This window comes from Epinephelus fuscoguttatus, linkage group LG19 (assembly GCF_011397635.1).
Source record: "Epinephelus fuscoguttatus linkage group LG19, E.fuscoguttatus.final_Chr_v1".
NCBI classification, from domain to species: domain Eukaryota; kingdom Metazoa; phylum Chordata; class Actinopteri; order Perciformes; family Serranidae; genus Epinephelus; species Epinephelus fuscoguttatus.
Window position 1 is genome coordinate 1,807,027 of NC_064770.1, and position 25,379 is coordinate 1,832,405.

At 42.1% G+C, this 25,379-nt stretch overlaps 1 protein-coding gene across 5 annotated transcripts in view; it reads right to left on the reverse strand.

Annotated features, from left to right (window-relative positions):
• csnk1da (casein kinase 1, delta a) overlaps positions 1-17,253 on the reverse strand; it is a 51,995-nt gene extending 34,742 nt beyond the window's left edge. For 3 of the 5 annotated variants that reach the window (XR_007447798.1, XM_049560295.1, XM_049560294.1), the window contains exon 1: positions 14,885-15,361. Coding sequence is in view for 4 of the 5 variants with exons in the window: in XM_049560295.1 (XP_049416252.1) it covers positions 14,885-14,960 (76 nt within the window). In the remaining variant the exon portion in view is untranslated. Of the gene's footprint in view, positions 1-14,884; positions 15,362-17,134 lie in introns of those variants that run through there. The other 2 variants (XM_049560293.1, XM_049560292.1) reach the window with 2 other exon arrangements.
• Between the last annotated feature and the right edge of the window lie 8,126 nt (positions 17,254-25,379).

Consider the following 25,379-nt stretch of genomic DNA (forward strand, 5'->3'; position numbering starts at 1 on the left):
AGGTCGGTCATTATTGTAAATGTTGGGATCTAAATTACTCTTCTTCAGAAGGGGCTTCACCACTGAAGAGAGTAATTTACTATATTTAAAACTGGTTCCTCAAAGAATCCATAAAATGTCTTTTAAAGTGATGTGGGAATCGGATCTAAAAGGCAGGTTGTTGGGTTTACCTGGGAGAAAACTCGACCAAGTGTCCTTGCATCAACCAGGGCAAAACTCTCCAGTGTTTCCTCAGGTAAAAGCAGCTGTTCATGTGTGTTAGAAGTTACATTCTGTTGAGATAAAAGACTGGATCTGATATCAGCAATTTTACTTCTCAAGTGGTCTGAAAAGTCCTCGCAGAGGGCGTCTGTTGGCATCTTGGATGATTTATTAAAATTGGTGTTGGTTAAAAGATCGAAGGTGGAGAAAAGGAATTTCGGGTTGTTTTTATGAGCGGAAATGAGTTTTGAAAAGTGGGATATTCTTGCCTGTTTGACTGTTTTATTGTAGGATTTGCATTGATCGCGTAATATTTCATAATGGACTGTCAGTTTAGTTTTTCTCCACCTTCTCTCTGCACTCCTGCATTTTCTTTAACTTTCTGATATCATCATTTCCCCGTGGGGGTGTAGGTTTTGTTTTTATTGTTTTGGTTAAAAGTGGAGCCACTGAGTCAATTGCTGACTTCAATTTACTGTTAAAATTGTCCACAATAAAATCACAGGGTGCAGGTAAAATTTCAGCAGGAGTGCTCTGTAAAATCTTGATAAAATTTGCAGCCACTTCAGAAGTTTGGTAGCGTTTCCTCACCGTTCTCACTGGGGCCTCCTGTTGGTTAAAACTGGTGATGTTAAAATGCACACAGTAGTGGTCAGACACAGCCAGGTCAACAACAGAGGACACACCAGTGGACAGGCCATAGGTTATGACCAGGTCCAGGGTATGTCCTCCGTTGTGAGCTGGCTGTGTGATGTATTGTTTAAAATCCATGCAGTTTAAACGGTTTAAAAATTCTCTGGACATTGGATCAGAGATGTTATCAACATGTAAATTAAAATCACCAGTTATAAAAATCCTATTGTAAGTGGTGTGTATGATTGATAATAACTCTGAGAATTCACTGACAAAAGAGGTGGAATGGTGGGGTGGTCTGTAAACTGTGACAGCAGCCCCGGGAGCTTATCCAGGATGACCGGGACTGTGGCCCCAGGGAAACAGCGAGTGGCAGCGTTAAAGAAACAAATGTTTCTCACTATGGAGTCCCCCACTATCAGAGTGGTTGGGGGGAAGAGGGGACGAGGAGAGGACAGCTGCAGCTTGTAATTGTAATTTCATTTTCTTTGTGTATTCTTTGTGTTTTCAAATACTTCAGATGTCTAGACCCCTTAACCTCACACCTAGATACAAAATCCTGCAGGATATGCCAAGTGTGAAACACACCGGTCGGAGCCAATACTTGAGGCAGACGAAAAAGTGTGAAAACAATGGGTAGGAGCGCCGCTCCCTGCCGCAGACAGAAGGGTGTAAAACACACCGTAAGAGGCAGTCCTCAGGTATAAATGTTTAAGCTTCCCCATGCTCGGGGTCTTTCTTCATTCTGACTGCTCGTGTGCTGATTGACCTTTTTTTTGCAAAGAAAATAAAAACCTTGTCGGCTGGCAGAAGTCTCTATTTCATTATTCACCAGCAACAGGCTCACCAGGGGAAGGCGGCGGGCAGTCAGACCCCATGTGCTGGGGCCACCGGGAGAGGAGTCCAAGCAGATGAGTGTTGTGGTCAGGCAGCGGCACCAGTCCCGTGAGGAGGATTATCTCCCGGTTTAGGGTAGTGGGGACCTCCGGAGCGTCTCAGCACAACCTCCTTCAGGATCTTACTAGGGATGGGCATCAATTTTTGATTATCTATGATTGATTGTTAAGGCTTTTGATCGATCGCAAATCATTTTGATCGATAGTTGCAGTGTTTCCCCTACAATGCCTGGCATAGGTCCGGCGAGCCACCGTGCCAACGAGACCCCCCGCCCGGCAAGTTGCCGTGCCAATGGGACCCTTCTGCCCGGTGAGCACGGCGGTTCGATGGGCCTACGAGACCCCCGCCGGACCTATGCCAGGCAAAAAAAAATCAGAAACAGACGGAGGCTCTCATCGCTCTCCAAAGCCTCGGCGGCTTCCCTTGAGGCCTCTGAAAACACTACGCCATTGAAAGACGGAGGTTTTGCTGAAAACTGAAGCCTGTAACTCTTGCTGGCAACGGTTATAAACACCCAGGGGTGTGGCCATTTTTCCTCTTTGGCCTGAGGGGGGGTTGAAGCTCAAAACGGGGGCAACTGCGCTCTCTTGCAGCGACAGTCTGCACTACACTCTTTTGTTTTCTCTCTTTTGAAATACTCGCTTATCAATTAATCGATAATTGATCGTTATTTTTTTTGATGATCGAATAATGAATTTTGATCGTTTGCCCATCCCTAGATCTTATGCCGAGATGCAGAGGTCATTGCCCTGGAAGACAGCTGCCGATGTGGCCCCTCGGCGGAGTGTTGAGCTACCGGCCGAACACCGCCTGCTGCCGGTGGAGAGGAAGCCGGGCTTGGAGAGGGGTCCAGATCGCAATGAGACAGAGTCGGATCATCCCCAGACAGAACCGCAAAGTGGTTGGAGAGGCTAAGGCGAGGAGGCGAAGCGGTCCCTTCCACAGCCGTCTTACCACTCCGGATCACCACCTCGGCCCAGGACGACTGATGGTTAGGTGTCAAGCAGGAGGAAGGCCGAGGACAGGTGGAGGGGTCCCACAGAGCTGTGTCCTGGAGGGCTGCGGTGAGGGAGACAATCCGTAGTGACTGCTCGTGCGCCACATCCAAGCAGCTAGCCAGAAGTGACTCTTTGTTTTTCAGTTCATTAGAGAGCCGGCGGATGTCCTCTTTAAGGTCAGTGATCTTTTTGTTTGCTTTCTTCAGTAACAGATCTTCTTCACTGGGCATAGCTGTTCCGGCTAGCTTGGCCATCAGGCTAAGCTAGCTTGATGTGTTTGTGCAGAGGTCCTTTGAGTCCACAGGGTAGCTGCAAACTAGCTGAATGAGTTGATTACCTGTCCAGGCTGTAGACAACTCGAGGTGCAAAGTCACAATTAAGTTTGACACAGCACTCTATCCTTGTCAACTATATTCCTCCGCTCAACTCTGCTCTGCTGGTGGCTGTGAGTCTTACTCGTCCACTGCCAGTGCTCTCTGTGGTTGAGATTCTCAGTGGCCTTGTGGTCTGTCTCAGTGTTCTCTTCTCCTTACCTTGCTAATCTTGGAGAAATTATCTTACTGTATAGCCAGAAACAAAAAACATATTTATTATAATATTTACAACTATTGGATCAAATAACCAGTTGAGATCATCATTTAAGCTGCCAAAGATCAAAACCAGGCCTTACATAGCTTAGCTGGCCTCCATTTCTACAGTCTATCTGGCCCAATCCCAATAATATGGAAACAAACTAACAAAGCGAGAGAGCCAGTCTGTTTCCATGGTTACCGGGATGCTTTGTTTCTCCGTTGCTCTGAAACTTCCTGGCATTGAACAATTCCATTGTGATAAATATACAGTTAGTTTGATCATTCCTGCCTTTGTGTAACTGAAGGGGGAAAACATATTTTTGATTATTGATATATGTTATTTTTTAGAAACAAAGCTGCTCTCACTATCACACACCATTAAAAGGTGGTGTATAATTAAAATGTATTAATTTTTTTTCCATTCATTTTACTTTGTTTGAGGAAAGACTCATTAGCACATTTGGTACTCTGATACAATATCAACTTCACCACAACTATTTGCTGTGTCTGTCTAAAAATAGTTGAAGACAGTTTTTATTTACTGGATGTGCTGCTGTCTTACTGTGTCCTTCCTTTGTGCTGATAATCATAGAAGTTTCAGTTTATCTTTTCTGTACAGGATCACTTCAGTGTATTTTCCAAATGTAATAGGATCAGTTCAACGAATCATTTAGTTTGTAATGTGTACTAACCGAAAGCCTCTCTCTCTCTCTCGTGTCCTGTTACTGCATCTCGCTAACTCGGCTGTACTGCATGTCACTAACTCGGCTACTTATCCGGAGCCTTTGTGCTCCACTGTCTCGCAGGTTAACTTATATCGCAGCAGTGCCTGGATTGTGTGACGTGTGTAGATGTGCTGCTGCCGTGGTCCTGCCAGATGCCTCCTGCTGCTGTTATCATTAGTCATACTTCTACTGTTATTATACACATTTGATTATTGTCACATATGTATACTATCAGATATTAAAGGCACTTTATGTAAGAATGCGGCCAAAAACTGTTACTGCACTCAAATTCAAAATACTGCCGCGAGTCGTGTCTGCCCCCCCTCCCCTACAGATTCGAGGTTGCTGGACAGCGGCACACTGGAGACTGATTGGTTTGCCCACGGGCGGCTGCCATGGCAGGGCCGCGTCACCGCGTCCTTGATCTTCAGTTTTCCAGCGGACGGTTCGAGCAAGTCTGGCTTCTCTGCTGCTAACGCTGCTGCCGGGATACAGCTGAGGAGGAGCCAGCTGCTAATGCTATGTACCAGGACACTGCTAATGCTGCTTGCCGTGCTGCTGTAGCTCAGTCGTAACTGTAACTGATGCTGAGACTCTACTGACTGCGTAACTGGTAGACGGCGGTGGGTGGCGCAACAGGCCAAAACACAAATTCAAAACATAAACATGATTTGCAGACCGTAAAAAAAAAATTTAAAATGCGAATATTCTGGCTGTACTATTGTTGTCGGAGAGATCAGAATGTTATATGAACATTATTCCTTAGTCTCTGTGACATATTACGAGGATTTTACGACTATTTGCTTTAGATTTCTTACATATAGCTCCTTGTACCACAATAGCCGTAATTAGAATTATAATATTATTACTTTAATTAATGTTGTTGTAAGCTACTGTCATTACCATCTTTGTCTGTGTCTACCACATTTCTCTGTCTGTCTCATTGTGTCATACGCATTACTGTTAATTTATCATGTTGATCTGTTCTGTATAACATCTATTGCACGTCGGTCCATCCTGGAAGAGGGATCCCTCCTCAGTTGCTCTTCCTGAGGTTTCAACCGTTTTTTTCCCCCCGTTAAAGGATTTTTTGGGGGGAGTTTTTCCTTATCCGCTGTGAGGGTCCTAAGGACAGAGGGATGTCGTATTCTGTAAAGCCCTGTGAGGCAAATTGTGATTTTGTGATATTGGGCTTCATAAATAAAACTGATTGATTGATTAAGTTTCAGATTTAAATTATTTCAAGGACTTTTACTTTGGATTATAAAGTGATGCAGTAAAAAGCTTGATTTTTGTGTCTGTATGTAGTCAGAAATGTCCTCAACTCAAATGTATCTGTCATTGACCCGAACTATCAATATAATTTTTTTTCTAGTAACCCTAAAATCAAAAAATGAAGACATGTCATCACAATTTAGTAGTACTTAATTCTTAATTGGTGAATGACAAGGGTAACTCATTTTATACTTCTTGTGAATATAATCAAATTAATCAAATTTACATATATGTTTTTTGTACCTTTGTTGACACCTTATTCTTAAAACCGGAAGTAGTCCCATGTGGGCAACACTTTACATTAAGGTACTGTAATAAGCGCTAATTAATGCTTAATAAGCACAAATTAACCATTAATGAGCACTTATAAGACGGTATAAGATGCTTATTAACATTAATAAGACTACATAAGCTATATATACCAATAATATAATTTATATAACAACCACATTTCCCTTCATCATCAATAGCCCTTTTTAAAACAGGAATTGTGCAAATTTGCAGGAAAGCCCAATCAGTCTTCTTTAAGCATTGGCAGTATAAAAGCAAAATCAGGGAGTGTGGCAAAATGCGGCCTACCTACTTTTGTTTATACAGAATGCGCCTTTTTCGGGGCAATGGGGGGCGTGAGCAAGTAACAAAACGTGTAGCTCAGCGTGTGACGTAAACAGTGACGTGGGAGGGAAGTCGTGGCTAGTCAGGCAGCAATAGTCAGGCAGCGATTCTCTTGTAAATTGGCCCGTTCTTCACCATTCCTGTCATCTGATGATTAATGGCCTCCTTATGTGTGAAAAATGTTCTACTTTTTCTGATGAAAACACTAGTGGTATGTTATGGTGAAGGGTTACACTTAAAATACGGCTGAGGATTAATGGTTAAACATTTCAGTAATCAAAAGAAAAATGATTAACATAATGATCTGCCTCTGGAGGGCTATTTTATTATTTCAAATCATGTGCAGACAAAATATTCTTTTAAAACTCTCTCTCTCTCACTCGCTCACAAACACAGTTACAGATACGCAAAACAATACAAAATGTGCAATATGAAAAGGAAACAAAAGGTAAGACCCAAATCAATTACACACAAACAGACACAAATTACTGCTTCCGTGCTTCCCTCCCTCACGATTTGCAAGTACGGTACCCTGAATCAGAGCATTTAAAGGGCCAGTGTGTAAAATGGGTTGAAAACAGTGACATCAGTGGTCAAATTCTAGATTGCAGGGCTCAGTCACTCAACCCTCCCGTCGGGTAAATGACGGTGGCCTCGTAGGGACAAAAAGCCTCGCGCACGACTTTTTCAGGAGTAGGTCTATCTAGCGACGAGGTGAATGTTTATTTAGAAATCTAAGCCATGTTACGATATTGTATTGAATCCCTCACGAGCAGGAGACCAGAGGAGCGTTCGGGAAAAAGGCCCGTTTATTTGAGCACTCCAGAAACTCCGGTAACACTCCACTCCGTCCCAAACTCTGACTCTTCTAGCATAACAGACACAGTTCATAACTTTACACACATACTCCTTTACCATACTGAGTGGGGACCCCCCTCCCCTCTCTGCTCCGCCAATCTCCAGCCCGCACACTGACTGACAGCGTAGCCGGTAACAGAGCTCAGCTGTTTATTTAGCCTAGCAATATCTCCGGACTATAGTAGCTGCAATGGATGACTTTGAACGCGATTATGAGTTTCTTGTAGCGGACACAGACCCAGAGCCATACCTGTTTGAGCCGGAGCATACAGATGAGGAACTCCATGTGTTTGATGCTGAGCGGGTGAGAAGAGAGGCTGAATGCACAGAATGGGATTCGGTGCTACTGCTGCCATTGTTGGGGAGATATATCACCAGGAGGAAAAGCGCCGCCGAGTGCATCACAAGTTTTGTCTTTTCCTCGCAGATGACGGTTCGAGTTCATTCTCTCCTGTTGCGTAGTAAGTGTGGTCCATTCGCAAACTTTATAACTAAAAAAACTTTTTACTACTCTCTATCGACGAACTACTAACACTATCTGCTGTTTCCTCCTCCTTCTTCCTTCCTTCCGCTGTCTTCGTTGGTTCATTTATACACGCGAAACGCGTTCTCTGGCTGGCTGGATTGTCCACTCGGTCTGCCGTACATACATGGCGGCGCAAGATGGCGATCTCTCTAAAGCAAGGCCCTTGCTATATATATATATATATATATATATATATATATATATATATATATATATATATATATATATATTTTATTTTATAGCGATCATACACTTGTATAAACATATTAATGGGTAGAATATTCAGATTCAGATTCAGATTGACAATAAATCATTCCAAATATTACACACTGGCCCTTTAATTTTACGCAGCCTCGAAAAGAACATTTCACAAGCCCTCTGGTAGTTGACTGCCTCTGGGACAGGCCCATCTATGGCAACCCACTGGATCCGTGGCGTGCGCAATCTGGCCGAGGCGTGGGTGCCAGAGCTAATAACGGCCATTTAAGTCAATGTCAGCTGCTCCACCAGCCGCAGCCTAGAAGCAGCTTGGCGCTCGGCTAAAAATACGGACGAGTGCCGCGCGACAGCACGTCAATTTGCATAGACCAATTGAGTCAAACAGGAAGTCAGGCGCAGAAAACGGTGATGCAGTGGTTAGCGCTGTTGGCTCACAGCAAGAGAGTTCCTGGTTCAATCCCAGGAGGGAGCCCTTCCGTGTGGAGTTTGCATGTTCTCCCCCGTGTTAGCGTGGGTTTTCTCCAGGTACTCCAGCTTCCTCCCACAGTCCAAAGACATGCAGGTTAACTGTTGACACTAAATTGTCTGTAGGTGTGAATGTGAGTGTGAATGTTTGTCTGTCTCAATGTGTTACCCCTGTGATAGTCTGGTGACCTGTCCAGGGTGTACTGTGAGGGAAATTCTCCTCTCTGAAGAAGTGACGGACTCATTGTAAGGAAACAAGTCTCTTTATGCAGCATGGAGAGAGGACCCAAGTGTTCTCTGACAACCTTCACATACAGACTTTTATACCAAACCAAGCTCTGGTTTGGGTGGGTGATATGACTGGAAAGTATATCATGATATAGCTGATTTATATTGATCAATAATGATAATTAGATTATTTTTTTTATAACGTATTTAAAATAAGGACCAGGAGAAAATAAATAAATTTTAACACATTTATTTTAAACTCAATAGCTTTCTTCTGATTTCAATCACAGTAATCAGTCAAGGCACACGGAGGAAAATGTAATGTCAACACAACAATTAGAAAACACTAAAATAAATGAACATACACAAGACGGTATAAAAACTACTACTCCACTATTTCCTCGCTATCCACACTCATTCTTGCTACTCACTCCACACTGTGTTGTGTTCAGTGTTGCCAGATCTTGGGAGAGAAACAAGCAACCAGGACCAGCACACAAAATTACTTTACAAATACATTGTATTTACTGCCCTTGAACTCTACCAAACCAACTAGCCGACCAAAAATGTGGAAATAATAAATGAATGAATGAAAATGAAAGGAAAGAAGATGCATATAACAAGCCATTTTACTTTCACTGACAGTATTGGTATGCTGAACAAGATCTGAATGATGAGTACATATTTCACACAGAATATGACTCTGCACACTGCCTTTCAATCGTCCCCCTCTTGAAGTCGAATCTTTTAATCCTCTCATTCTACAAATCTGTATTGAATTCTTTCCATATTTAAAAAAAAGTACTAAAAGGAAAGAGTCCAGCAGCACAGACACGGACACCAGTAAGAAAACATAATCATGTTTATTACACAGCTCTATTAAATGCTGTATTCTGATTGGTCAGTCGCGGCATTCAGCGGTCTGATACAGGGCTTGACGCTAACTTTTTTTTCCCAAGGAACACATGTGCTCCTAAGTTGAAAAAGTAAGGAGCGCACAAAGAACTTTAGGGGCACAATGTAAATTGATCAAATAATGTGTTTTCCGTAATAAACGTGATGCAAATAGACATTTACAAGCAAAATTATTTAATGAATTTTAATTAATTTTGCTTGTAAATGGGGAAAAAAAAATATTGAATGAATTTGTATACAAAATATACAGAAAGGTAAAATCATCAAGTTTTGAAAAAATATTGCAATTTAATTGTGGGTGAGAGACATCCCTCAGTTGGGACCCATGGTACAATACCAGTGAAAGTATCATGGTTCTGAGGCAGATGTACCTTTTGTCATTTATAAAAAGATATATCACTTTTCTATAATACATCAATGATATTTCAATGGTATAAATTACTTGTTGACTTATTCATACTTCAAAAACAGCATCAATAAGTGATTAACATAGGGGGGATCAAAATAAATGAAATAAAAATCAACCAGCCACCCTCCTCCCCTGACAAGTCCCTTCATAAGTAACGAACAGTCCCTAAAGTTTCTCCTCTGATACGCCACATACTGTGTGCCCCCATGGCTCAGCTGCTCTCCTCACTATACTGGCTGCTGCGCTGTGCAAGTGCACAGATGTCTCAGAGTGGTGGTGCATTTGCAAAAATGTTTTGAAGGATTATTGCGTCAGCGGCGGCAATAATTTAAATGAATGTAGCGGAAACACTGATGTTATTACTATCCTAAAACATTCTCCAGGTCCTCTGAAACTCTGCAGGACTTATTTCCACCCTGCCCAGCAGCGGTACCGTGGCGAACGGTCCCTAACTGCGGGGAGAACGGAGCAGGCCTCCCCGGAGGTCCGCCGCTTTTCCCAGTCCATCTCCTCCACACTTTGACTTATTTCCACCCTGCCGACAGTGGGACTTATATTCACTGTGCTGACAGTGGCTTGGAAAACCGCCCTAACGCCAGGGCCTGCCCTGCCTGCGAAGCGCAGCGCACCGAAATTCTCCCGCAAGCCAGAGCACTTCCGTTCACATCAGACGCGCATTTCTCCACGCTGGTCGACAAGCGGTTCTGCTCCCAGCTGTTGTCTCCATCACATTTGGGGCTGTTTTTCCATCATGGGTAACTACCCAGCTTGACACATTCGCTCGCAGCTCACGCAGAAAATAGACCAGATGCAGAAATGATCACTGCAGGGCAGGCAGCGGAGCTGCGCAGCGCGGCCGGTGTGGATGACACAATCCGTTAACATGGGCGCCGAAAGGAAACTGGCTTCACTTCTCGGCGCTTCAAGGCTATTCGCGGCACTTCCGCGGGTGGTGTGGTTCTTAACCGTGTCACACGTGGAAGAAGGAAGAGGGAAGGCGGCTGGAGTTCCTCCAACGTTTGCGGTTAGATTATCATATTTTTTTTATTGACAAAAGTATAGGCTGCTTCGGCTGATTTTTTTCATGCGCACATGTGCCCCTAAATATTTTTTACAGTTCGCACACACCTATTTTTAGTCGCAAATGCAAGTGAAACGCTCGCACTGTCGAGCCCTGTGATATTACTGTGATGACCGTTGCTAGTAGCAACGGTCATTACACAGTTGCTATGGAGCCCAGCGTTGCTAGGGACGCTCCCCTGCAACCCTGCAGCTGTCAAACAACTTCCGAGGGGAAAGACAAACAGAATTTGCTGATTTTAACATTTCTTTTAACTTATTTGGAGAGTAGCTACAAGGATTTTGAGGAATGGGATGCCACTGAAAAAAAAGAAATGAAGGAAAGAAAAAAAAGTGAAAAACGGCACAAGGAACTGACACCTGAAGAGCTTCAAGTGATAGAGGAGGAGAAAGATGAGATAAATAGCCTACAAAAAAGACAACAAAATGGGCTACTGTACTATACTGTACTGTACTACTACTACTATACTGACGGACTTTCTCTGCCAAAAACAAAAGAACACGGATTTGAATACACACTCGGCAGTCATGCTTAATGACATTTTATGCGAGTTTTATGCCTCGGTTCAGTCCACTAAGCCTGGGTGAGTACAAAACTTTCACCAAAATTTGTCGAATCCGGTCGGTTTTAATGCACTTCACGGAGGCAGACAAGATTATTTATTTAACTGATAATTAGCCTTGTAATAAGTAACTATTTTCCCAGTATTCACCGGCTCATTAAACATTATCCCTTACATAACAAGTTCAATGTTAAAGTTCAGTTTCTCCTGTTGAGGCAGTTCTGCATGCAGTGTGTAGTTCCGATGCTTTCATTTTGATAGATAAGGATGGAAGCAGTGATTGTGCAAAGAGGTGTACTTGACTGGGTGGGTGGGTATGTTTAAGTGTGACTATAGCCCCTTTTACACTGCCAGATTTTCCGTGAATGTTGGGCCGCTTTGCCGGCAAGCTGCGAGCGTTTATACACACAGAGGCGGAATGGCGAGTTGATCCAAGGTGCCCAATTTTCTACCTTATAGGGTAGACATACTGGCGGAACCCTGTTAGTTTAAACAGTCCGAGGCAGCCTTCCGCAACGGGAGGGGCTGTTGAAGACTTGTGGGAGGAGCTGTTGATGATGCCGCACGTGCAAGCCACTGGCGGTGGATAAACAGGAAACAGCTGATAGCAGGAATTGGCAAGCAACGGGCCGACTTACGAGAGAATCACCAAAGAACTGACCAGCCGCGGCTTGCCTCTCACGTCACTGTTTACGTCACATGCTGAGCTACACGTTTTGTTACTTGCTCACGCCCCCCATTACCCCGAAAAAGGCGCATTCTCTATAAACAAAAGCAGGTAGGCGGCATTTTGCCGCACTCCCCGATTTTGTTTTTTATACTGCCAATGCTGAAAAAGACTGCAAATTTGCACAACTCCTATCTAAAAAGGGCTAATGAATGAAGCAGTTGTTTCATTCAAATGGCTGTTTTTAAATGCACTGTCAATTGACTATATAAAAAATAAACAAAAAAAATGTCTTTAAGCCTCCAAGACAACCTATTTAAGGACAAATCAAATGCGGTCAAAAAACTGTGTAGTGCCGCTCTACCTGACCCAACCTGAGTCCCAAATTACCTGACAAGACAAAGGTGTGGAAAGGAAACGAGAAGAACATGGGAAAAGAAGGCGTGAAGTCAGGCAGGTCACCATAACCAATTATTCTAATATTAATAATAATTAATATTAATTAACACAACGAATAAACCTTTAATGGGGCAAACCAGATACACTTCTCACAAAACAAAATAATGAATTTGGCTCCTACAAGTACATTATTTCTTCATTTCCCATCTGGCAACACTGATGCCAACAGTCAGACTGTTGATTACATGTCAGTGATGAAGAGATCTGTCCACAGGGGCAGAAATATGTGGCGTTTAATTCATTCAGTGTAGATTCTCATGAGTGCTTAAATTTTTTTTTCTCCATTATCTATGTTTTCCCAACATTTGTACCTCAAACACACAGAGCTCAGTTATGAAGCACTTAACTTCATCACTGTGAACTTCCAATGTCCCAACATCAACAATAGCTAGGGGTGAGGGAAATAATCGATTCTTAGATGCATCAGACGTGGATGATTCAGCATCAGTACCCCAATGTCACTAATCAAGTATCCAAATGTTTATTAATAACATGATGTTAATGGAATGAAAGAGGCAGAACTCAACCACAAGTTCAGTGCAGTACTCAGACAGTCTTGCAGCGCGGACACGCTACAGTTAACTTGTAATTCATCTTCACAAAAGGCAGCAGTTGCAAGCTTGTTTTACTTAGATGTCTACATAATTGCCTCTAAGAGACAAATGTGAAGTATACTGTGAATGCCTTCTAGGCCATCGCCCAGAGACAAACGTTAACAGAGCGGAGCAGCAATCAGTGATAATATTAACAAATGAGACTGGCTGATCAATGCACACTGCAGCATTAAACATCTTAAAAGAACTCTGTTGTGAAGAAAATAGCTATACAAAGTCTGTTTTACCTCAAAAACCCTTCACTTGGTCCACTTAGCATCTTAGCTTTTTCTGAATCTGATGCAGCAGAGAGGGTGCTCTCCACTGTTGGTGACATTATGTAAAAGAAACAGCAGTGCATTCCACCTCCCCCTCATTTTGCTATTCCTATACAGGCATGGAACTGTAAGGTGCTTACAAATTAATTAGTCAGTGTATTAACTTCTTAAAATAAAAAGGCTGTGGACCATTTAACATTCAATAGTTTTGCAGTAATTACATAGGCTACTAATTCTGGTCAAGTATTCGGGTTTGCAGTATCCCACAAAAGATTGTGTGCAACCGTAGATGGATACAAACCGACGGGTTTAAAAGCACTAATATGGAAGCATTTTTGCTGTACGGTTGAAGAGAAAAGGGTCCTGTATAAGAGCCTCCCTGTACGCACATACATTCAGTTTAGTTAGTTAGTTAGTTAGTTTATTTACTTTATTAATCCCCCTGAGGGGAAATTCAATGTTCATTCATTCATCTGTCTATCTAATTATGGATCACTACAAATACAGTACGCTATGTTTTCAAAATAGCAAGTAGTCACACAGTTAGAAAAATACATCATGAATAGAAATTAGGGATGCACATAATTAGGGATGCACATGATATCAGCACTTCATATAGGTGGGGGAAAAAATTAATATATCTATATCAATATCAGTTATTGGTAAAATGAGCTGTTAGCCTACGTATCAGCATATCAGATATGGGCAAAAAAAAAACAAAAAACAATACTGTGCATCCCTAATAGATATCAGTTTTTTTGATGCATCATGGCGCATTGATAAGTTATTTTATCATCATCAATTGTTGAACTCTGAATCATCAACAAATCTAATCACAAGGTGCCTCATGTCTAACGACAGCATCAATGCTAACAATCTAAATCATTCTACTCATGTAGAGAATAATCTTTGACCAGCACAGCTCATGTTTATCTCAATAATATTTACCTATCACCATTAAGAGGCAATACATCCTATTAATAAGCCAAAGCTCTTGGCATTTTGTAGATGAAACTCAGAAATATATGAACATGTCCTCTCAGGCAATAAACAAGCAGAAGTTAATTTATTAACCAGTTTCATGCTACCTCAACTGATACTCACTTGACCATAGAGCATCATTAAGTCTCAAGGACCCAAATCACACACAAATGTATTATCCCACGTTTCATATCTTGGTTACCTTAAGAAACTAAGGCGAAATTTGACTGCATGGACCTTTTTGTGTCTCATTGTGAACAGAGAAGCATCAGTACTGTAGAGTTATGCTGCATGTCATTTACAGTTTCAGGGACTTCCCTGTGAAGACAATGGCCTGGTCAGCTATCCTGTACCAGGTGAGTAAGGGTACACTATCTGCTAACGATAGTTGGTTTAGCTTGCAAAGGCTTTAGCTAACGTTACAGAGCACCCGTCACTTTAGATTATTGCTGTTATCACGTGTCATTCAGAAATGAACTGTACGTTATGACAAGCAGAGTGTTTCCCAAGTCGAGAACACTGAATAAATACATCGGTTACTGTGAATTACTACAAAGTAATGGAAGTGTTACTGCTAACTTAGCAGCTAATGTTGCTAACATTGATCAGTGAACAGCTAATTGACAGGAAAGCAACTAAGACACTGTTGGAGCGTCATGTACCAGGGTGAGATAACTGTTTGCTGGAAACAAAGAAGAGACAGCAGCTTTATTTGACTGGAACTTACCCAGATAGATGTCCCCAAATGATCCACTTCCTATTTTCCTGCCCAGTCTATATCGGTTCCCCACTCTCAACTCCATGATAAGCAATCTGTGTTTGGCTAGCAAGCAGGCTCGCTAGCTCCCAAATATCCAAAATGTCCAGGTTTACAGCCCAAGCCTGTTTAAAAGCACAGCAGGCAAAACATCCAAAACATTAATAAAACCTCTTGGAGCGATCGGCTGGATCATGAGTATGTTGTCACCGGATGAAGTCAGTTCACAATCTTTCGCCACTTGTTTTAAAATACGACTAACCTCATATTGTGATAATACGCAGCTTGTTTAAAAGGTTTAAGTCTGTACTTTGTGCTCTCGCTATTTATCATATGGATACGCATCAACTGTCCACGGATGAAGATGGATTTTGAGGAGATTAGGTCAGATTGTGTCTCTCTTGCTGTCTGTGTTGAGTGATCTGCTGCTAGGTGTGTCTGACATCACTTCCCTGCTGGTAATGATGAGGGGGGACGCGGCCAACAGACAGCAGGGGGGCGGTGAATGAGAGCCGCGTTCAAGTCGGAGACTGAATCCAAGGCTGACACCCTTTTTTTTTTTTTTTTTTTTTGTTAAGTCATATTTATTGCAAAAAGTGGTTTACAGTTCAGATGTGACTTACAAAGATCGATATAGCCAATATAACAATGAATGAACAAATAGAATACAAATAAGCACAAGTGAAGCTTTGCCAGGGGAGGCTTATAAGTTATTAAAAGGAGAAAGAGGACCATATGTTGACAGTTTTAACTGCCTTTCTGTTGTTGGAAGGCTGACACCCTCTGGACGTCGTATGACGTATTTTCTGTCATCACGTAAAGTCTGCGAGGGCAGACGCTGAATCCAAGGGTTCATCCCAATATCCCTCCTCGACTCCGCGGTCCTCGATCCTCGATCACTTGACCCAGAAATCGATCCACACTCGCCATCTTGTAGGACGTCTCAATACGTTAAATGCGCTCGGAGGAGTCGAGGAGAGAGGAGGCTTACAGAGGAGAGGGAAGCAAGGATAGGCCTACATAAGTGCAGCCTTCGCGGAAGTCATTACCGACCGACACACCCCCTGAATGGATATCAGTTATTGATTGGACAGCTGATCGGACTGATCTTACACATCCCAGCATCACTGGAGTTTCATACAGAGCGAAGACAGGTAAGAAATTAAAGTCAGTGTATCACTGCCACGTTTTATAACTATTTGATTTGTTTTCTGATTCCATCGAGTTAAAAATCTGAACAAACAAGGAAAAAAACATTTTCTTCATTTAGGCTATTGGAAAGATTTTTCTCTTCACGATCTGTTATTTCAGTCATCAAGTTAATTATGATTACAATCAAAGTCAGAGAGTCTGTCAAAGAGTCTGTCTGTCAGCAAGAAACACTTTCACATCACTGATCGCCTTTTCCATTCAGTCACACAGAGGGTGATCATTCCTGAGCGTCGGGTTGATGAGTTACAGGATTATAATTTTACCTGCTAATTGCTGATTACCGGGAGCGCGCTGTCACTTTACGATGGATTGGCATTCATGATCATACACACGTGTTTACGATCAAATCTGAGTTTCCCGCGGCGTTCCTGAATCCGGAGTAGGTTTTTAGTAGCGTAGGCTTTTATGTGCAAATCAACACACAGATTTACTCACTTTCCATGAATGAGACCCAACGTGTGACTCTGACCTGGGCCCTATTTCAGGAAGCAGGCTCAACAAACTCTGAGCCTAATCCCTATATCTCCAGGTTGACTGAGCCTGAGCTGAGAAACGAAGGCCCAATTCCAATCCGATCCCTTACAGACTCACTGACTTAGAGGCGCGTTCATGTGAAGTGCATGAGTGTGTGAGGGCTGTCCCATTGTCAAATCATCAAGTCAGTGCGCCCTTGTGCCCCTTAATTGCGCGCTCCCGCTAAGGGGCGCAAGTGCATAGGGTGTCCAGATTGTCTTCTGTTGTTATCAAGGGGTGCAAACCTGCGCCCTTAATCACTTAACAGTTTTGATTGTGTCTTTAATTAGGCCTATTATTATTTTATTACCGTATGTCTTTATAGTTTATTTTATATCACAATTTACCACAATTTATCCAAGCAAAAAACGTTTTAATAGTAGGCTAATAACGGTAATCGGCTACGTTAACAGTAGAGTAAAAAAACATGTTACAGCTAATATAGCTACACATTATTAACAGGTAAATTCAAGAGTAAAATTTAATTTAATTTACCTGTTGGTTGGGCATCAACATCAATACTTGGATCCGCCTTCTCCTGCGGCTCCTAATCCTCCTCATCAATCACTGATTCTATCTATTTATCATTTGCAGCAGCAGTGCTGCGAACAACGTTGTTTCCTCTAACGCCATGTTTCGTCTCCTAGGAGACGGACCAGCTGGACCCAAACGGAAGTGACGTGTATGCAACTGTCCCAATTCTCCTTTTTAAACAGTGTCGATCCCTTGCGCACTTACGCCCCTAATTGCACTTTTGGCAAGTGCACTTCAGGGAAGACCTCAAGGCGCAAGTGCAGGTATTTGGACAGAACCAGTGAGTCAGTGAGTGAGCCCTTTATGCCCCCTTACTGTAGGTGAGCATCAATGTGGATTTACGGTTAGGAAATTACCCACAGTTCATAGCGTTGTGACGTCAAATACAGGGGTTGCCATGGACATATATACGTAGACGCCGCATCGAGTGGGTTTTCCCACTGCTGCGATACGTCAGCGTCACCGCCATATTGGATGTGGCAAGGCTGTGCTGTAAACTAATACAAGTAAATGGACTTAATTTCATAAAGTACCTTTCTACAAAGACATTTACGTTAATGCCTCTCGTTTATTCATTCACACACGCACTAATATACTTGGGAAACAGTTAGGCACCAAAAACAATGCATTTGATCTTCTCAGATGGCTAAGATAAGAACTTTATTGATCCCACACAGGAGTAATTCACGTTACATTAGCTATAGAGAACAAGGTAGTGCCAAAAAACAATACACAGTGTGTGTATGTGTGTGTATATATATATATATATATATATATATATATATATATACATATGTATACATAATGTAATGTAATGTAATAATGTGTGGACACGTGGACAAAATTGTTGGTACCCTTCTATTAAAGATAGAAAACCCTACAATAGTCACTGAAATAACTTGAAACTGACAGAAGTAATAATAAATACAAATTTACTGAAAATCACCTAATGAAAATCAGACGTTTTAGAATTGTGGTTCAACAGAATAATTTGAAAAAACAAACTAATGAAACTGGCCTGGACAAAAATGATGGTACCCTTGACTTAATATTTTGTTGCACAACCTTTTGAGGCAATCACTGCCATCAGGCGATTTCTGTAACTCTCAGTGAGACTTCTGCACCTGTCGACAGGTATTTTGGCCCACTCCTCATGAGCAAACTGCTCCAGCTGTCTCAAGTTTGAAGGGTGCCTTCTCAAGACTTCATGTTTCAGCTCTTTCCACAGATGTTCAATAGGATTTAGATCAGGGGCCTGTATCACGAAGCAGGATTAATGTCTTAGCGAGGTAACTTCAGGGTTAACCCTGGGTTTTCGGTCTCACGAAGCCGGTTCAGTTCTTATCGGGGTAGATCACCATGGTAACTTACTCTGAACGGCTATCCTGCTCCGGAGCAGGGTAAGTTCAGGGTTGAATCTGATCCTATAAAAAGCACCACCCACTGGCCAATCAGCTGTTCGGAAAAAAATGACTCCGCTGACAGAAATGCAGCCCAGTCATGACGGGAAGTTTAATTCATTTGATTGATTTTGATTTTAAAGTTTATTTTGAACATTAAAAAAGAAAAGAAAGCAACAACAACAGACAATGAAAAGATTGTTCAAACAGGAGTGGAAAGAAGTCGAAATTTCATCCCACCCCTTCATAAGAAAGAAACTGATCATTTGCGGACACTTAATAGCACAATTAATTAGTGCCAACATTTTGTTTTGTTGGAGGAAATGATCCCTGTTAAAGATAATGGGCCTAATTGACAGCTTTGCTGCTGGAAATGTGGAAAGTAGCTTATCATGTCTACACTTCATGGTGTTTGAGGGATTTTCCTTTTTGTTTTTTAAAGAGGGAGAGTAGGTATATTTTTGCGCAGCTGTTAATTTCTAACACAGCTCAATATCAGGATGATTTTATTCAGACTATCAATTTGGTGTTGATATGATTTAATTTTGGCATCAGCTTTAAGCTTTATTGTAGCATAACCAAGTATATTGTCAATATACTACCAAAGTCCAATGGTTATATCTGTTGTCTCCTGGTAAATCTGGAGCAAATCATGAATTATGGGGAGCCGAGGTGGCGTCTAGCGTGTCATCTTCACCTGACGACTCACGTGACCAAATTACTAGAAGCAGCAAAAAGAAAATCGCTTCAAACGTGTCTGGTGATATGGCAGCCGGCACTCATCAGCTGGCTTGTGCCTCTGAGCAGCAACAGGTGTGCAGTGAGGATGAGCTGACAGACACACCTACAGTACAGGCCAAAAGTTTGGACACACCTTCTCATTCAATGCGTTTTCTTTATTTTCATGACTATTTACATTGTAGATTCTCACTGAAGGCATCAAAACTATGAATGAACACATGTGGAGTTATGTACTTAACAAAAAAAGGTGAAATAACTGAAAACATATTTTATATTCTAGTTTCTTCAAAATAGCCACCCTTTGCTCTGATTACTGCTTTGCACACTCTTGGCATTCTCTCCATGAGCTTCAAGAGGTAGTCACCTGAAATGGTTTCCACTTCACAGGTGTGCCTTATCAGGGTTAATTAGTGGAATTTCTTGCTTTATCAATGGGGTTGGGACCATCAGTTGTGTTGTGCAGAAGTCAGGTTAATACACAGCCGACAGCCCTATTGGACAACTGTTAAAATTCATATTATGGCAAGAACCAATCAGCTAACTAAAGAAAAACGAGTGGCCATCATTACTTTAAGAAATGAAGGTCAGTCAGTCCGGAAAATTGCAAAAACTTCAAATGTGTCCCCAAGTGGAGTCGCAAAAACCATCAAGCGCTACAACGAAACTGGCACACGTGAGGACCCAGGAAAGGAAGACCAAGAGTCACCTCTGCTTCTGAGGATAAGTTCATCCGAGTCACCAGCCTCAGAAATCGCAAGTTAACAGCAGCTCAGATCAGAGACCAGATGAATGCCACACAGAGTTCTAGCAGCAGACCCATCTCTAGAACAACTGTTAAGAGGAGACTGCGAATCAGGCCTTCATGGTCAAATAGCTGCTAGGAAACCACTGCTAAGGAGAGGCAACAAGCAGAAGAGATTTGTTTGGGCCAAGAAACACAAGGAATGGACATTAGACCAGTGGAAATCTGTGCTTTGGTCTGATGAGTCCAAATTTGAGATCTTTGGTTCCAACCGCCGTGTCTTTGTGAGACGCAGAAAAGGTGAACGCATGGATTCCACATGCCTGGTTCCCACTGTGAAGCATGGAGGAGGAGGTGTGATGGTGTGGGGGTGTTTTGCTGGTGACACTGTTGGGGATTTATTCAAAATTGAAGGCACACTGAACCAGCATGGCTACCACAGCATCCTGCAGCGACATGCCATCCCATCTGGTTTGCGTTTAGTTGGACGATCATTTATTTTTCAACAGGACAATGACCCCAAACACACCTCCAGGCTGTGTAAGGGCTATTTGACCAAGAAGGAGAGTGATGGAGTGCTGCGGCAGATGACCTGGCCTCCACAGTCACCGGACCTGAACCCAATCGAGATGGTTTGGGGTGAGCTGGACCGCAGAGTGAAGGCAAAGGGGCCAACAAGTGCGAAACGCCTCTGGGAACTCCTTCAAGACTGTTGGAAAACCATTTCAGGTGACTACCTCTTGAAGCTCATGGAGAGAATGCCAAGAGTGTGCAAAGCAGTAATCAGAGCAAAGGGTGGCTATTTTGAAGAAACTAGAATATAAAATATGTTTTCAGTTATTTCACCTTTTTTTGTTAAGTACATAACTCCACATGTGTTCATTCATAGTTTTGATGCCTTCAGTGAGAATCTACAATGTAAATAGTCATGAAAATAAAGAAAACACATTGAATGAGAAGGTGTGTCCAAACTTTTGGCCTGTACTGTAGGTGGGCCAGAAGTATTGCCTTCCAGCTCAAACAAATTCGAGAGGATTTTGATACCAAAATGGACAGCATGGCTGAATCCATTTCCAGCCTTAATAAAGCTATGCTCAACAGATTAAGCAATGAGGAACGCTGCATCGGAGAGTTGGAGGACAAGGTAGAAAGCTCCTCCACTGAACTATCCCAAACTACCAAGCAGATTCAGACCCTACATCGTAAAGTGGATGATATGGAAAACAGAAGTCGCAAATCAACAACTTAAGGTTGGTGGGGCTCAAAGAAGGTATGGAGGTGGGCGATATCTATGGCGCACTGGACAAGATCCTGCACTACATACTAGACCGACCAAATGACCAGCTGGCTCCGGAGATAGACCGTGTGCATCGCACACCAAGGCCGATGCCAAATCCAGACCAGCCACCTCGTCCCATCATCCTACGCTTGCTGCGCTGGAGAGACAAGCAAGACATCATCAGAGCTGCCACCAGAAAACAGCTCACCTGGGGAGGCCAGCGCTTTTCAGTATATCAAGATTTCAATGCAGAAGAATCAAGGAGACGTGCCCAATATAATGATGTGAAGAAGCGGCTTCACAAAGCTGGGGTACGATTTGGCATCGTTTACCCAGGATCGCTCATTGTCTCCATCAACGGGGAAAAGCTTACCTACACCTCACCCAAGGATGCAGAAAAGGACTTGAAAAAACATCTTCCAGAGTTTTTCTGACTGATCTAGGAACGCGGTGCCCATGGTGTTATGGAGCCCACAACGTCACAGGTTGGATTTTGAAAATGTCTCATTAAAACTTTACTGGCGGTTCCACAATTTAGTCATTTAGGCTATCATTTTTCATTTATCACGTTCATTTTATAATAATTGGGGGTATCTTTTATTTGAGTTCTACTGCATTCATATGATAAGGGGAAGCTGGGTTCTAGTTGTGTTTTCGCCGCATCATCGCGGATAATGGAACTTGTGCCCCCAAACCTGGCTTTTGTGCCAGGATTGGCCAATTGGCCAATATGTTTATGTTTTTGTCTGTGATTATGTACTATTTTTTTCCTCTGGTAAATAGTGTTCATTTGTTATTCCCCTTTTCTTTTGATGCAAGAGTGACACTCTTCCTAATTTCTTGTTCACATGCTTTCCCCTGCAGCGGGGTTTCAGGGCATTTGCCCTGGTGCACGCCGTTGCACCTGCTGCGCATCGGCGTCACTGATTACCTGCGGGGCCGGTGTCTGCTTGGTGCTGAAGCGCATCATATTATCAGTATTTTGATTTAAATGATGTGATTCTTACTGTATGGATATACGACTGAATAAAATTACTTTGGTTAGTTTGAATGTAAATGGAATTAATAATCCAATCAAACGTTACAAAATATTGGTGTATCTAAATTCTCCCAACTGTGATATTGCCATGCTGCAGGAGACTCATCTGAACGCCACAGAATTGAATAAACTGAAACAGAAATGGGTAGGGCAGGTATTCTCCTCCCCTGGTGCTAAAGGAAGCAGAGGTGTTAGTTTTCTTATTTCCAAAAAGATCCCATTCAGATTTTCTAGCATGCATCATGACAATGATGGGAGATTTGTTATTGTTTCGGGCCGGTTTCTAAATGAAAAATTGACACTTGTGAATTTGTATTCCCCAAATACACTACAGCCTATGTTTTTTGCTTCTCTTAGCCCAGTGATATCTCAGTCAATGGAAGGACCTCTTATTATAGGTGGTGATTTTAATTCTGTTTGTGACCCTGCATTAGATCGATCTAGCCCCCCCCCCCCTCCCTTCAGACAAACAGATATCAGTAGCACTAAGGGAGTTTCAATCACAGTTTGCTGTTATAGATGTGTGGCGCCTGGTTAACCCAGAAGCTCGAGAGTACTCCTTTTATTCTGGAGCGCATAATTCGTACTCCAGAATAGATTACATTATGATGTCTTCAAACTTAGTTCAAAATGTTCTTGAGATTAAAATGGATATGATTGCTGTAAGTGACCATGCTGCAGTTTTAGTTACATTTTTTCCTTTGACCAACCCCTGTAAATCTAGGCAATAGCGACTCAACACATCACTTCTAAAAAATGAAGAGTTTATTTCCCTTATGAAAAACAAATTTCTGATTTTTTCATGATAAACTTAAATTCTGTATCATGTGTAGCCACTGTATGGGAGGCCTTTAAGGCTACCTGTAGGGGCTGGGTGATCAGTTTCGCCTCGGCAAAGAGAAAAAAGCGTGTGGAGATAAAAACCAAATTAAACAATAAACTTAAGAGTTTAGAGGAGCAGCACATGCTGAACCCATCCAACATAGATTTGAGAAAATCTCTTCTCACCACTAGAACTGACTTGCAAAGGTTAGTGCATGAGGAGACAGCATTTGCTCTTTTTCGTTTGCGTAGACTTTATTTTGAAACTGGAGATAAAGCAGGGAAAATACTAGCTCATAGTTTAAAGCATATAGAATGTAGGCAGACAATTCCTGCAATTAAAGATGAGAACGGTGCGTTACAATATGATGTAACTATAATTAATCAGTCTTTTAAAAACTATTACTCTAAACTTTATAGTTCAGAAAATAAGTCCAGTGAAAGTGAGCTGGATACCTTCTTCACACGCTTTAACCTTTCGAGAGTCAGTTCAGTTGATAAAGATGCTCTTGACGCCCCTCTTACACAAACTGAGATTGAGAGTGCAATCTTGAAAATGTCCTCAGGTAAAGCCCCAGGGGATGACGGTCTGGGGATTAAATTCTACAAGTGTTTTAAAGAACAGCTCTCCCCATATTTACTGTTATTATTCAATGAAATACTGGAGTCCAAATCCATGCCCCCATCTATGAGTAAAGCTACTATTTCTCTGTTACCCAAACCAGGGAAAGACCCAGTTTTGATGAGTAACTACTGGCCCATAAGTTTGTTGAATTGTGATTATAAGATTTTTGCTAAGACTCTGGCACTCTGTTTGGAGAAGGCAGTCTCATCTATAGTTCATTTAGATCAAGTAGGTTTTATCTCAGGTCGTCTGTCATCAAATAATATGCGAAGGGTTTTTCAGATTATGCTACATGCTGGTTCCAGTGAGTCTCCAATCATTGCAGCATCATTGGACACTGAAAAAGCTTTTGATCAGATAGAGTGGCCATAATTATTTTTCACATTTAAAAAATTTGGTTTTGGCTCTAAGTTCATAAACTGGGTTAAAGCCCTTTATAGTGCCCCCTCTGTTAAAACTAATGGTTTACTTTCAAAACCTTTCCCTCTACAAAGAGGTGTGAGGCAGGGTTGCCCAGTCAGTCCCCTGCTTTTCATTATTGCTCTTGAACCATTAGCATGTGCAATACGTGCCAGCACTGATATACATGGTGTGGATTTCCCTGGACATAGTTTTAAATTGAATATGTATGCTGATGATATATTACTCACCTTAAGTAAACCAGCATCTTCCATACCTGCAGTTCTCAGTTTTGTTAATCTATTCAGCAGTTTTTCTGGTTATAAGATTAATTGGAATAAGAGTGAGGCAATCCCACTCAACTCTCACACATTTAAATCTGATTTAAAAGGCACCCCTTTTATTTGGAAGACAAATGGAATGAAATATCTGGGGATAAATATAATTTCTCCTATTACTAAAATCTCTAGTCTAAATGGCCCCAGCATCCTCCAGTCGATCAAGGACGACATCATCAGATGGACAGCCTTACCATTGTCTCTCTGGGGAAGAACGGAAATATTGAAAATTAATGTCTTACCTAGACTCATTCATATTATGACATCTATTCCTTTCAAATTTTCTCAATGCTGGTTTAGAGACATCAAATCTCTTTTCATTCGATTCCTCTGGAATAATAAAAAACCCAGAATTGCTCTTAAGAAGTTAAGTATACCGAGATCCAGGGGTGGGTTAGGGGTCCCAGATGTATATCAGTACTATCTTTCATATAATGCAAGGTACCCACTAACATGGGCTTATAAACTTGACGTCCTGGTAGGTAGTTGGGAATGGCTGGAGAAAACTATTTTATCTCGCCATAAAAACATATCATTGTCATCATTGTGGTACTGCCTCAGACCTCCTCCTCTCCTAGATAACATTATTAATAGGTTCTCTTGCTCTATAGTGAAGCAGTGGCACAGGAGACTGGGCATCGAGGGGCTCTCTCTTCCATCCTGTCCTATTTGGTGCAATCCCATCTTTTTATCGGGTGCAGGCACCTTAAACAATAAAATGTGGCAGAGACTTGGCATTGTTTCAGTTAGTCAAATTTTTAGTGACACTCTTCTTTCCTTTCAACAAATCAAAAATCAGTTTGGCATTACAGACTCATCAT